This window comes from Heptranchias perlo, chromosome 2, assembly GCF_035084215.1.
Source record: "Heptranchias perlo isolate sHepPer1 chromosome 2, sHepPer1.hap1, whole genome shotgun sequence".
Classification (NCBI taxonomy): Eukaryota; Metazoa; Chordata; class Chondrichthyes; order Hexanchiformes; family Hexanchidae; genus Heptranchias; species Heptranchias perlo.
In genome coordinates, this window is record NC_090326.1 from 86,264,677 (window position 1) to 86,277,505 (window position 12,829).

At 41.2% G+C, this 12,829-nt stretch overlaps 1 protein-coding gene across 1 annotated transcript in view; it reads left to right on the forward strand.

The window, feature by feature from the left end:
- Positions 1-9,255, forward strand: part of dgkb (diacylglycerol kinase, beta) — a 635,142-nt gene extending 625,887 nt beyond the window's left edge. The window contains exon 24 of the mRNA XM_067998463.1: positions 8,757-9,255. Within this exon, the coding sequence (XP_067854564.1) occupies positions 8,757-8,852 (96 nt within the window). The 3' untranslated portion in view covers positions 8,853-9,255. The remainder of the gene's footprint in view (positions 1-8,756) is intronic.
- The last annotated feature ends 3,574 nt before the right edge of the window (positions 9,256-12,829 follow it).

Consider the following 12,829-nt stretch of genomic DNA (forward strand, 5'->3'; position numbering starts at 1 on the left):
ATCAGTAGTGGGGAAAATGCTAGAGTCCATTATAAAAGATGTGATAACAGAACACTTGGAAGGCATTAACGGGATTGGACAAAGTTAGCATGAGTTTATGAAAGGGGAATCATGCTTAACAAATCTACTAGATTTTTTTGAGGATGTAACTAGTAGAATAGATAGAGGAGAACTGGTGGATGTGGTGTATTTGGATTTTCAGAAGGCTTTTGATAAGGTCCCACACAAGAGGTTAGTGTGCAAAATTAAAGCACATGGGATTGGGGGGAATATACTGGCATGGATTGAGAAGTGGTTGACAGACAGGAAACAGAAAGTAGGAATAAACAGGTCTTTTTCAGGGTGGCAGGCAGTGACTAGTGGGGTATCGCAGGGATCAGTGCTTGGGCCCCAGCTATTCACAATATATATCAATGATTTGGATGAGGGAACGGAATGTAACATTTCCAAGTTTGCAGACGACACAAAGCTGGGGTGGAATGTGAGCTGTGAAGAGGATGCAAAGAGGCTCCAATGTGACTTAGACAAGTTGGGTGAGTTTTTTTTATTTGTTCATGGGATGTGAGCGTCGCTGGCGAGGCCAGCATTTATTGCCCATCCCTTGGTGAGACCACATCTGGAGTATTGTGTGCAGTTTTGGTCTCTTTATCCGAGGAACGATGTCCTTGCCATGGAGGGAGTGCAACGAAGTTTTACCAGACTGATTCCTGGGATGGCAGGACTGACATATGAGGAGAGATTGGGTCGACTAGGCCTATATTCACTAGAGTTTAGAAGAATGAGTGGTGATCTCATCGAAACATATAAAATTCTAACAGGACTAGACAGACTAGATGCAGGGAGGATGTTCCCGATGGCTGGGGAGTCCAGAACCAGGGGTCACAGTCTCGGGATACGGGGTATGCCATTTAGGACCGAGATGAGGAGAAATTTCTTCACTCAGAGGGTGGTGAACCTGTGGAATTCTCTATCACAGAAGGCAGTGGAGGCCAAGTCATTAGATGTATTCAAGAAGGAGATAGATATATTTCCTAATGCTAAAGGGATCAAGGAATATGGGGAAAAAGCGGGAACAGGGTACTGAGTTAGATGATCAGCCATGATCATTTTGAATGGCAGAGCAGGCCCGAAGGGCCAAATGGCCTACGCTTGTTCCTATTTTCTATGTTTCTATGTTTGACAGAAGGTGCGTCTCCCATGGAGCCAAGGCCACTCTCCTGGGACTGCGCCTCAGCACTCCTCCTTTGTATGAGAACAGAGTGCAGGAGCGATATGACATCTGGAAGCTCCTGTCAACATTGGCCCCCAGTTCCAAAATGGCAATGGTCTGAGCTTCTGTGGCAGCAGTGTGAGCTACCATGGAAGATCACAGACCTGTCAGCTCCATTATGATGGACACCACTGTCAAGTTTATGGAGCTGACCACTCACTCCATGTTGGTCTCCATATTCTGTGTGAAGCCCCGACAGAAGTTGAGCTGGATTCCTCCATGCTCTGAGCCATTGCGTGCAAGGTCAAAGGCAGGCTGCCCAGTGCACCTATCATTTCCTGGTTGAATGCCCATCAGCCTTCTTCGGTAGCTTGGGTCCTCGAAGTCAGCATCTGAGCCCTCTGCAGCAGAACTAGTATGTGACCTCACCTTCCGCGATCTGCCACCTGTGGCGTCCTAAGCCCCCTGACCTCACATTTGCAGCCAGTGATTCACCATGAGGACCTCTCCTCTAACCTATGCTCTAAAGTACATGTAGTGCCAGTCTCTGAGCTGGTGCTCGCTAGGATCAGATTGAGTGATGCTGCATGTTCAGGAAGACTGGCTTCCTGTTCCTGAAGTGGCACAGGCGTCTTGACATTTTCAGCACCTGAAACGAAAGAGAGGGACAAGGGTTAGCTTTTGGTGTAAAGGGATCGTAGAGAGAGAGAGACAAGTGGCTGGTGAAAGCATCTGTAGTTTGTTCTGCAGACTATGTGGGGTGAGATAGAAGTAAGAAGGGAAAAAGAGGATAAGGTGTGAAGAAATCCTGTGCATCATCTCCTCCTGTGTTATCACTCACCACAGCCATGACTCTCCCCCTGCTTGTGATGGCCAGCACCTCTTACTCCTCTTGCCTCATGCTGTGTGTGATCTTTTCCTGCAAGAAAGACAGGACTGTGTTAGTGACAGCCTTGTGAGCTGTTTTGAGAATGTGCCTGGCATGGGGGAATAGTTTGTTATGTGGAAGATGTGAGGAGTGGCGAAGTGTGGGTTGCAATAGTGGTGAGATTAGGGAGTGCAGAGTGTGTAAGAAGGAGCTGCATTCCTCATACTCCCAGCTTCTTCCAGCCCAAATTTTGCATTCCAGTGTTGCAACAGCTCCTAAGTGGCCTTTCCCCATCTAGGCCTGGTGTCAGCACTGTCCCAGTCCACACCCAGTTCCATTATCCACCTCTGATATGTTTGCTGTGTGCTCTAGGCTTTTTAAAAGGGTAAAAAGTAGAAATTAAATAAAATTAGTAAAGGTGAATCTATGAAAGGTATAAACAGAGACATAGAGAAGATGCATTAGACAACGGGAAGAAGAAACTTAGAGAAAAAACAAAGAATGAGAAACAGAGATAAACAACAAGCCAATGTATGTGAAAGTCATACAGAGACAGAGTGAAAGACAAATAGAAAGACAGAGAGAGAGGGAAACAGAAAAAAATAGAGTGGGGAGAGCTGAGACACAAAGACAGGAAGTGAGAGAGACATGCAGTTTCTAAAATTTTGATCTGTCAATGATGCCATGGGAGATCAGCAAGTATTTACAACTTGTTCTAAGGTTCCAATCTGTGAGAGCAGCATTTTAATATAATTAGTCCCAAACATGCTAATGATAAACTTTCTTTAACTTTAAACCCACATAAAGCAGTTCTGCAGCAACAGAGGTTTGAACACTAGTAATAAATACTTTAATAATAAAAACATTTTCTATCCCCCCCCCCCATAAAAAAAGACTACTCATTTTCACTGATGGAAAATTCCACACATTGGATGTAAGTTACTTTCCAGCTTTGCAGAGGTTGGACAGCAAAGCAACTCACCTGCTTTGTGGGTAATGCCAGCTGGCTTCTCTGCCTGTCTCTGATCTGTTCTTGATCCTTTCTCTATAGTCCACTCTTGAGAAATACCTGTTATCCTCCACATCTACCATATCACTCTCAGTAATATTGCGTAAAACAATAGCGCAGTCTTCAAAAACTCTGTTTTGAACACTGAACAGGTAAGCAAATATGTTATAAAATGGCTGCTGGTTCCAGTCGTGGTTCTGACACCATGGATCCGGTTTTACATACCTTGTTTCCTTAGGGTTGTGACTGATTATTCTTCCTATATAGATCAATAATATTCTCTGAAGGATTGCACACACCTCTAGTGCTTTTTTATCCTGTAGCTCTTTGTGCACTTTGCTGAAAAGACAGCCGATTTAGAGAAGCATGCTCTTCTGCCAAGTGGCACAATACCAGGCGGTGCATGAGAAGCAGGAACATTTGAATGTACAGCGTGCTCACAGCAGTTTTTTGTGCGACTCTTTTAGGCTTGAAACAGAATTACTTAATGACCTAGAATGTCACTGTACCAAGAATTTTAGGAGCTAGTGAGCTCCCCTGTTGGCTCAATTGGTAAAACGAGTGTGTAACTGAGCTGTATAGACCAGAAGGTTCCAGGTTTGAATCCCAGTTTGTGCTGAGTTACCTGATCTCAGGCAAGTGACATGGTGGGGGGGATGAGGTGCTGCAATTGGCTTCAGTGCCCCAGTGCTAGGTAAAGGAACATCAGCTAGGGATCCCATTCTTGATTGTTGTCCAGTGACTGCTGTAGGTGTGAACAATGAAGATGGGATTGAGTTCACGAGTGTTGCCCCCATGGTAGAATACCTTGTCAACACCCACTGTGAAGGGACACACATGAAGAATAGCCACAAAGGTGGGATACCAGAGGCCGATAAGTGCCTGTGGAATATTACCCCAGCAGGAGTCAGTGCCTTCAGGAGAGATGGAGGAGAGAAAATTGCCAAAAGAAATTGTGGGAGCGTTTGTTTCTGAAAGATCATTAGCATCTCTTTCAAAGTTAGATCATGTTTTGGTTTGCCTGATACAGTCTGTTTTCCATATATTGGAATATATTAGAAAATACTGATCTTATCAGCATCAGCTTTTCTTCTCCAGTTAGTAATAGTGAAAAGTAGCCTAATGATTACTGTGTGATTGATATCTTTTGTTTGACTTAAGTCACCAAAGAAATATGTTGAATTGTATTTGAAACAGACCCTCGTTGCTTCATTGGCTTAAGGCATGATGTGACCTTTTTATTAAATAATGAGAATCATCTATTATCTAAAAACATTTCCAATGGTCACAGAGAAAATGCCAGCTTTTAATTAGCTTAAAGCATAACAAGCCCTTAAAAATGTCTTGTTTGATTTAATTTTATGTTCGAGAAAATTGCAGATATAAAATGTGAGGCACAGTACCACATACTAAAAGAGACGTATGTATAATTTTGGTGAAAGGCAATCATTAAAGAGAAAATACACTTAAACAAGATTTTATCTCATCAATGGCCTACATGAAGTGAAATATTAAAAATGAAACATCACATATACATATTGTAATCTTTTTACACAGATTAGATTAATTTAACTAATTAAGATGATAATTGCATTGAAATTGTTAATGTTTTATAGTTCTGTACATTTTTTTTTTAATTGTTATATTAGGTGGCAAGAGCAGCTTGATTGAAGGTAACTGTGACAAAGACAGGCGTTTTGTGAGATTGACCCTAGAGGTTGCGTGTAGCACAAAAGGACATGGAAAGCGGGTGTCACCGGGCAAGTTGAGCCCTTCTATTGCCTACTGCATGCTCCAACAAGAGCGATTGATAGTTAATTCTGTGTTATAAGGGAGCGAGTTCCATGGGATAAAGCTTGGTCACTGATATTCTCTGTAGACTTTTTAAATGAATGAAGAATGCTGAGCTGCACCTTCAGCAACTCTTCTGCTTTTGGTATAAACATGGAGCTCTGGCTGAACCATCAGAAACTCTTGTGCTGCTATTCTGATCATAAGCTTGTAAAGGACTGACAGCAAGATAATATTTTGCGATGAAGGCATCATCAAGCCTATTAGCCTGGAAAATTTTGAGCTGTACTGAGTTAAGAGTGAGAGATACATTTTCTTTGCTTGACTCAGTGTAGCTCACATTTATGAAATCATAAATATATATAATCTGCAACAATTCCACTGCTGCTTGCCTTTGAGGTGTGAATTTTAAAAAAATCATGTTTTCTTTATGCAAAATTGCCTTTTGTTGTTTTTCAAAACTGGTTAAAAAATATTTTAACCCAATTCCACCTTCATAAATTCCACCTTCAAGTTAAATTATTGCTACATAGTAAGTTAATAATATGCTGTGTCACCTCTATGGGCAATACTGTTTAGCAACTCTTCTCAGACAGTACTACATATATGAAGCAACATCTAATGTCTTCAGGAACAACTATGCCCTTCATGTTATATATATAAATCCTCCTTTTCCCACTTTTAGAAAGAAGGAAAGACTTGCGTTTATACAGCGCCTTACATGACCTCATGACGTCCCAAAGTGCTTTACAGCCAATGAAGTACTTTTGAAGTACAGTCACTGTTGTAATGTAGGATACGCATCAACCAATTTGCGCACAGCAAGGTCCCACAAATAACAAGGTGATAATGACGAGATAACCTGTTTTAGTGACGTTGATTGAGGGATAAATATTGGCCAGGACACCGGGGAGAACTCCCCTGCTCTTCTCCAAAATGGTTCCATGGGATCTTTTACGTCCACCAGAGAAAGACGGCACCTCCGACAATGCAGCACTCCCTCAGTACTGCACTGGATTGTCAGCCTAGCATTTGTGCTAAGTCCCTGGAGTGGGACATGAGCCCACAACCTTCTGACTCAGAGGCGAGAATGCTACTCACTGAGCAACGGATGACACTGTTGTTATACTTCTTCCTTCAGAGTGCAGAACAGCATTTATTATGATTCACTATTAATGCTACATTGAAGCAGACTCCCATGGCATGTCATTCTGTGGGTGGGAGGGTGGGTGGGCTGCACTGTTCTGTAAGTTGTTGCTTCCTTTACACTCCACAAGATGAACCACTCTGCTATAGGCTGGAGCTTCATATAGGATCCCACGAGAGAACTTTTAAAACTTGGAACAATGAGGACGTGTGAATGTGAGGGTCAGCCAAGAATAAAAAACAAAGCTATGCTTTGCAGTCCAATGCTGCTACAGTAGCCAGGCCACCCCAAAGAAGTGTTTTAATGAAAAAATACACAGATCTGAGGTCTTTTAGAATCAGTGACATGTTCGTCCAGCAAATTTTGATGCAAATGTATTAAGTTTGGAAGCATTTCAATCAAAACTGTTTATATATCATTCTATGTATCTATCGATAACCTATCTATTTTAGCTATCTATATCTATCTTCCATGTGTTGAGTGTCATCATAGTCATTGTGTGTGCTCTCAATCTTTGTATACATAATTATGTTGGGAAAAGATAAACTGTTCTGTATAAGGGACTTAAAAATCTATTTAAAGTCTTGTCATCTGTTTTTTTTTTGTAGCAAGTGAACATTCCAGCATTGTATCTTTATGTGTTAAACATTGACATTGTTACATCTTCTAGTGTGTGGGTTCATCCAGAATCCCTGCGTAGAAGGTCACAGACCTCTATTGAAACCACCTGTACTGTTCAGGCTGTTCTAAAAACTATGCAAAGACTCCATGAATAGCAAAGAAAGCCAAAACCCTATGTTAATGTATATGGTACACATAAAATTATTTATTTACATGAATGTTCAATAAATCAAGAAGAAAATATGTAAATCTAATAAAGCGCAGAACATTGTGTAATATTCAATACACTTTGTTGATTTGGCTTATAAATTATACGCACAGGATTGGGATTGTAATTATTCAAGCGAGGCTTTACCCTGTTAGTGAAAACTTTCACTTGATAAGGAATGATTGTTAAACCAGATGTGTGGCTCGAAAACATTCAACACATCATATAACCTTTATCCTAATTTCATGCAAATATGAGCCCAGCTGAGGCCAAAATTCTTTATAAATTTCGGCTTTTCCATAAAATCAATTAAGTGGCAGCACAAATGATGATGTGATCAATGTGCCAGTGCTATAATGGCCATCCACAGTGGACTCTTCAAGTTTGGTTCATTCATTTGTCCTTTTTATTGACTTTTTTAAACATCAGACACCACGGGAGGAGTGCAGGAGATGTATAGGGTTCTTCTTTCAATCTTTAAGTGACTTCATAGCATATAAAGAGTTGCAATTGCTCAGCCTTTTCATCCCAGAAGAGTAAGAAAAGTAATGCGAGAGAAGGATAAATTGGCAGCCCTGCATGGAGTACTTGGATTAGCAGAATAAAAGCCAGCCTTTTCTTGGTATTTAGAATACAGGATAAAAGTTCATATTGCATGATAATATTAAGAGTCACGGTGCTGTGATTCGGAATAACTTTTGTTTTTAACCTAGAGAAGGATATGTATTTAAATACTTATACTGCAGTTTGGTTTGGATATAATTTGAAAATTAGACCTGGAAGTTCTTTTCCTGGACCGTGAGTTTAACTGAGTAAGAACACAATATAGTGATTAAATCGACAGTGAAGAGAATTGTTTTCTGACATATATAGAGGGGCTAAAGAAGCTAATCTTTTTTTTATTGTCCTTTCTAGCAATATGGAGGTATTCCAGTTTTCACAATGAAAGTTAATTTCTTAAATTTCTCACTTGCAACTTTATGTTTCTTACCTCTGACCCTATGAATTCCAGCACCGTGAGTAAAGAATGGCACGAGGAAGATTTTTTTTGACTAGTTAATTCCTACCTGCACATCAGAGAAAAGTTCATTTATTTTAGGGTAGGATAGCTTTCATTGCCCATCCTGCTCAATTACAGACCTAAGCCACATTGTTATGTGAAGAAGAAAAAGATTGGCAATAGGATTCTTGCAGGACTACTTTTATAACTGTAGCTGCCAATGAAAAGTGATACAAGGCACCAATCAAGAACAGGCAACCTGTTACCCCACAATGGCTGGAGCAGGGACATGATGTGACCAGTCATGGGCAGCAAATTGGATGAATAATCCCCCACAAAAAAATTGCTTTATGATAACTGTGGAACAGTGAGTGGAAATGTAAATCGGGAGAGAATTGATACAGCCCATTTTACACTATCGGCCAAAGTCGAAATTACCCCCACTGAATATTTCTGTTTCTCTCTGATTTAAAATAACTCACATGAACCAGGCTCCAATGCTGACAGCCTGCTCCCCAGGCCTGTGTCTATGTTGCTGTGTAACTAGCTGCTGGGAGATGTGTGAGAATGGTCCAGGATGACTAATTCTCCGATTTTGTTTCACTCCCACTGATTCTGTGAAAGCACTTCCCCTCTGTGTCTCTCCCTGACAACTTGATAGAGTTTGGAAAAGATGTGAGGCATATCAGGGATGTTAATCCAGAACTTATCATTCGATGACATAGCGCACCGATACTACAACCCTACTGGTATTTTTAGTACAAATAGATAAGAAACATTGGGGAAGAAATATTGAAAGCTCATTGATTTTTGAAGTGCAGTGAGTTTGATCTGTTTATAATGCTGCACAGTAATTATAGTCATTTTTTTCTAATTATTAACAATATTTCTGTTTCTCTTAGATCACAATAACTCACAAGAACCAGGCTCCAATGCTGATGGCTCCCCCTCCCAAGACTGGCTTCTTTTCCTCAATCATCAAGCGAACTAGGAGCTAAGACACAAGGATAAAGCGGGAGAAAAAACTGTCCAGTTGAGCAGTGCAGTTTTCTCTTGGATGGAGAACAAGGAGAACATGGGAATTAAATCTGAAATTATGAACAAGTTGCACTCTATAAGGGCCATTTTTCAACTTTAGCTGCCTTCAGGGAACCTCACCCAGCAGAGGCGCATATTGGAAATTTGGTCGTGCGTTGTGCATTGTTTTCTTGACCATTTACAATAATAGTCAGAAAATCAGACACATGTGGCCAAAATTTCAATATGCACTACTGGCAGGAGAGGCTTCCCCTGACTGCACAGAGTCAGAAAAATAATCCCCAGATTAAAATAGTGTACACTATTTATTTGCACAGTTGCTATTACTGTGATCGAATACAAGAATTAAACCATGAAGGTTATTACTGGCACGTGTAGCATTGGTCTGCAGTTTATGCATGACAAGCATTTATCTTTTATGGCATATAAGTTCAAATTGCATGAATTGCATTTAGGTTTTAGGACAGGCCTACGTTCCCAGCTTTTACCTTTTGGTGATAATTTTTGGCTCAAAGCCATTCACTTCAATAAAAGCTTTCCTGTGGTTAGGCCAGAAGGCTAAAGTAACAGCAATTACTGTCATCAAACTTAAAAATTCAGCAAAGCCACATGAAGCAACTGTGCTGTATTAGTAACAAATTTGTATGAATTTCCGTGTCCACTATTTAAACTAAGGTGTTAGCTAATGTCTTCATTGAAATAGTAACAGAAGAATTTCATATGGATGCATTAAGGAATTTATTACTAGTACCACACAGCATGATTTCAACCCCTAAGTTACGAAAAGTACACTTTTTAAAATTCGAACAACTAATGGATCTGTTATTAAAATGAAATTGTAACAGAACGCGACGGAAAATTGCTTTTGAGCCACTCTGCCAGTTCTCTGCTTGTCCCCTCCACTTCCGAGATTTCCTGCCAGCAGTAACAGCGGTGGGGGGGGGGGGGGGAGTGGGGGGGTGGGAGGCAGTAGAATACATTCTCCCAAATTTACTCAAATACTAGGCAAATGACAGAAATTCATCATCCAACGTAATTACTGTCATTTGCACTGTAGCAACGCTAGATACCTTAGATGATGTATTTCCAACTTTTCAATGCATAATACTGTTCATTGGAATGGTTCACATGAAAAGAAGGGAGCAACAAAATTGTACAATAAGATGCAGTTCAGGAATAAGAGTCATTTTACGAGTTTGTGCTTCCAGCACGTGAAGCTCCGTGCCAACAGGGCAAACTCATAATATTACCCAGAAGAACTTTTCAATGGTCAGCTTGATAAGGAACATGTTTCCTGTCAGATTTTTTAACGTTGTTAGTTTGGGGTCTTTGGGCAATAATACTGAGAGGAAGGGCCAGCCTGTATGTCAGACTTTATCAACTCTGGGCGGGAGGTTTTAACCTCCCAGAACGGGTGGATTGTGGGGGCGGTGGCGGTGTAGTTAAAATAATTGATTTTTGGAGCATGACTGCAATGCGGCTCCAACGCGCCCTCTTCCAGGGTTAACCTAGACACGTTTGGACACGTGCAAGTAACCCACTCGTCGCAGTCGGGACCTTAATTAGTGCAGGCGGGCGGGTAGTTACAGCAACAATTAATGTCCTTATGGGACATTAACTAGGTCTTTTTAAATTGAATGTTAATGACCTTTAAATTTAACGCCTCCAGTGTGGGTTTCCCGGGGCTTGTGACTCTCGCCAGTGAAAAGGAGGCGAGAAGAGCCGGATCATCAGGTGAGTGCCTTTATTGCACTGCTTGCCGGAGGAGCAGGTGTGTTTCCTCCAGGCCCAACAAGCTTACCTGCCACAATCGGACCCCCGAGGTTGGCCAACCCCCCACCCCCCGGATGTCCGAGGATCACCCCAAAGTCCGAGACCCTCCCTGATGCCCAAGACACCCCCCCCCCCCCGATGACTGACTGCTCACCTCCCCCCGCGATCGGCCCCCTATCTAACCCCCAAAGATCCCGATCTCTCCCCGACCTCCCCCATACAAACCTCGAGGACTCTGATCTCTTCCCAGCTGCTTTCCCACCCGACAGGCAGCCAGCCTGTCAATCTGACTGGGCGCGAAATCTGAAAGTAAAATTTCTATCCTTCAATTAAGTTGCGATCACAGATTCCGACCCGCCGACTTCACTTCCGGGTTTCGGTTCGATAAACTCCCCCCCCCCCACCCCAACTCTCTTCCCGGCTCCAAATTAAAATCCAGGCCTATGTGGTTCATTGGTAGGAAATATCATCCACGTTTAGTGAACTCTAGAATGCAATTACACCGGCCGACATGAGCAAGGCTTTATTCCTGCTAGCTCCGTCATTTAGCATCAATAGCACGAAAATCAAACGGTGTCTATAAAGGGTGGACGACCTGCTCCGCCAAGTTACTGCCCAGGTAGCGAAGTTGAAAATTACACCCGTTGCGTCAGCTCAGCTATGTAGTTTCCTTAAAAATTCCTTTTGGAGGGAAGTCCAAAGTTGAGCACTTGATCTCCAGCCAGAAGTTCTGACTTTTGGTACTGTCCCATCATTTGCTTCCCCCAATGGACTGAATTGTAACAGTTCTCAGCCAGGATATTGGAGCGAACTCACTGTCAAGTGTGACATTCACTGAGGAAAAAACTGACATCATCTAACAAGCCCCATTCTAATCCAACCATTTTGGGCAAAGGTTTTGACTGTTCACTATTTATAGCAAAATCATAAACATGTGTAAAAAACTTATTTACAATTTTGTTACGAATAGTAAACAGCAGAAATCTTCCCTCTTTAAGTCCATAGCCCTCAATGGACAGAAAATGAAAAAAAAAACCTGTCAAATAACTCTTTTATGGAAAAATTAAATAAAGGTGGCATCATACAATGGAGTAAAAGTCACATATTCAAACTTGCTTTACATGTTAATTTATGGGAGCAGCCTATGCAATGGAGCAGCTTCTATCTTTTAACTAAATCTGCATCCAAAGGCAACACTGAAAGTATCGGAAGTGCCACTTATAATCCATATTTGATGATTATTGATACCTGTAGAACAATCAATTATTCAACTATAATTATAATATTCTGAGATGATGACAAAAAAGAATGACATAAGCTTTGTTTCTCTAAGATATTTATTTTGACTATTTTAGTGTCAAAAGAACCAGAGGGGAGATGAGGTGAATTTTTTTTACACAGCAAGTTGTGATGATCTGGAATGCACTGCCTGGAAGAGCGGTGGCAGCAGATTCAATAGTAACTTTCAAAAGGGAATTGGATATATGCTTAAAAAAGAAAAATTTGTCTGGCTATGGAGACAAAGTGAAGGAGTGTAACTAATTTGATAGCTCTTTCAAAGAGCCAGCACAGGCATGATGGGCTGAAAGGCCTCCTTCTGTGCTATATTATGATCACTGTCTGCTTTGAGAAGGATAGCACAATAGCAGAAAGCAGTTTAAAATGTTTCCTACAATATTTTTCAATATTGAGATTTTATATACTACTTTTGCATGCTACTATATGCAAAATGCCATTCTAGATGTTCTGTGACTACTTTCTAATGTTTTGCCATCAAATACTGTGGTTTTAAAATTCATTTTCTTAATGCCAGCATGGTGTGCATTTGTTTGCTAGATGCCTGCTTTAAAAGTGCATGATTCATGGCTATATGTTTTGCCCATGGCATTTTAAAAATAATTTTTCCCACCTGTGATTGGCATTGACCAGACGGAATAATGTATACCATTTCACAGCACAGCAAGTTTTATCAGAACATGTCACCATTCATTTCTGTTGCAATGTGCTGATGGATAAGGCTTTCCAGCAACACAAGTGGCAGTTTATCAAACTGGCTTCAGAACTGTGAAAGCAATGGGTTTGTTCCCTGTTGCTTTATGACATCTGGTTCATCATCTGCTCGTAGGAGCTGCCCTTCTTTTCTGCGGATTTCCCTTTGAAGCTG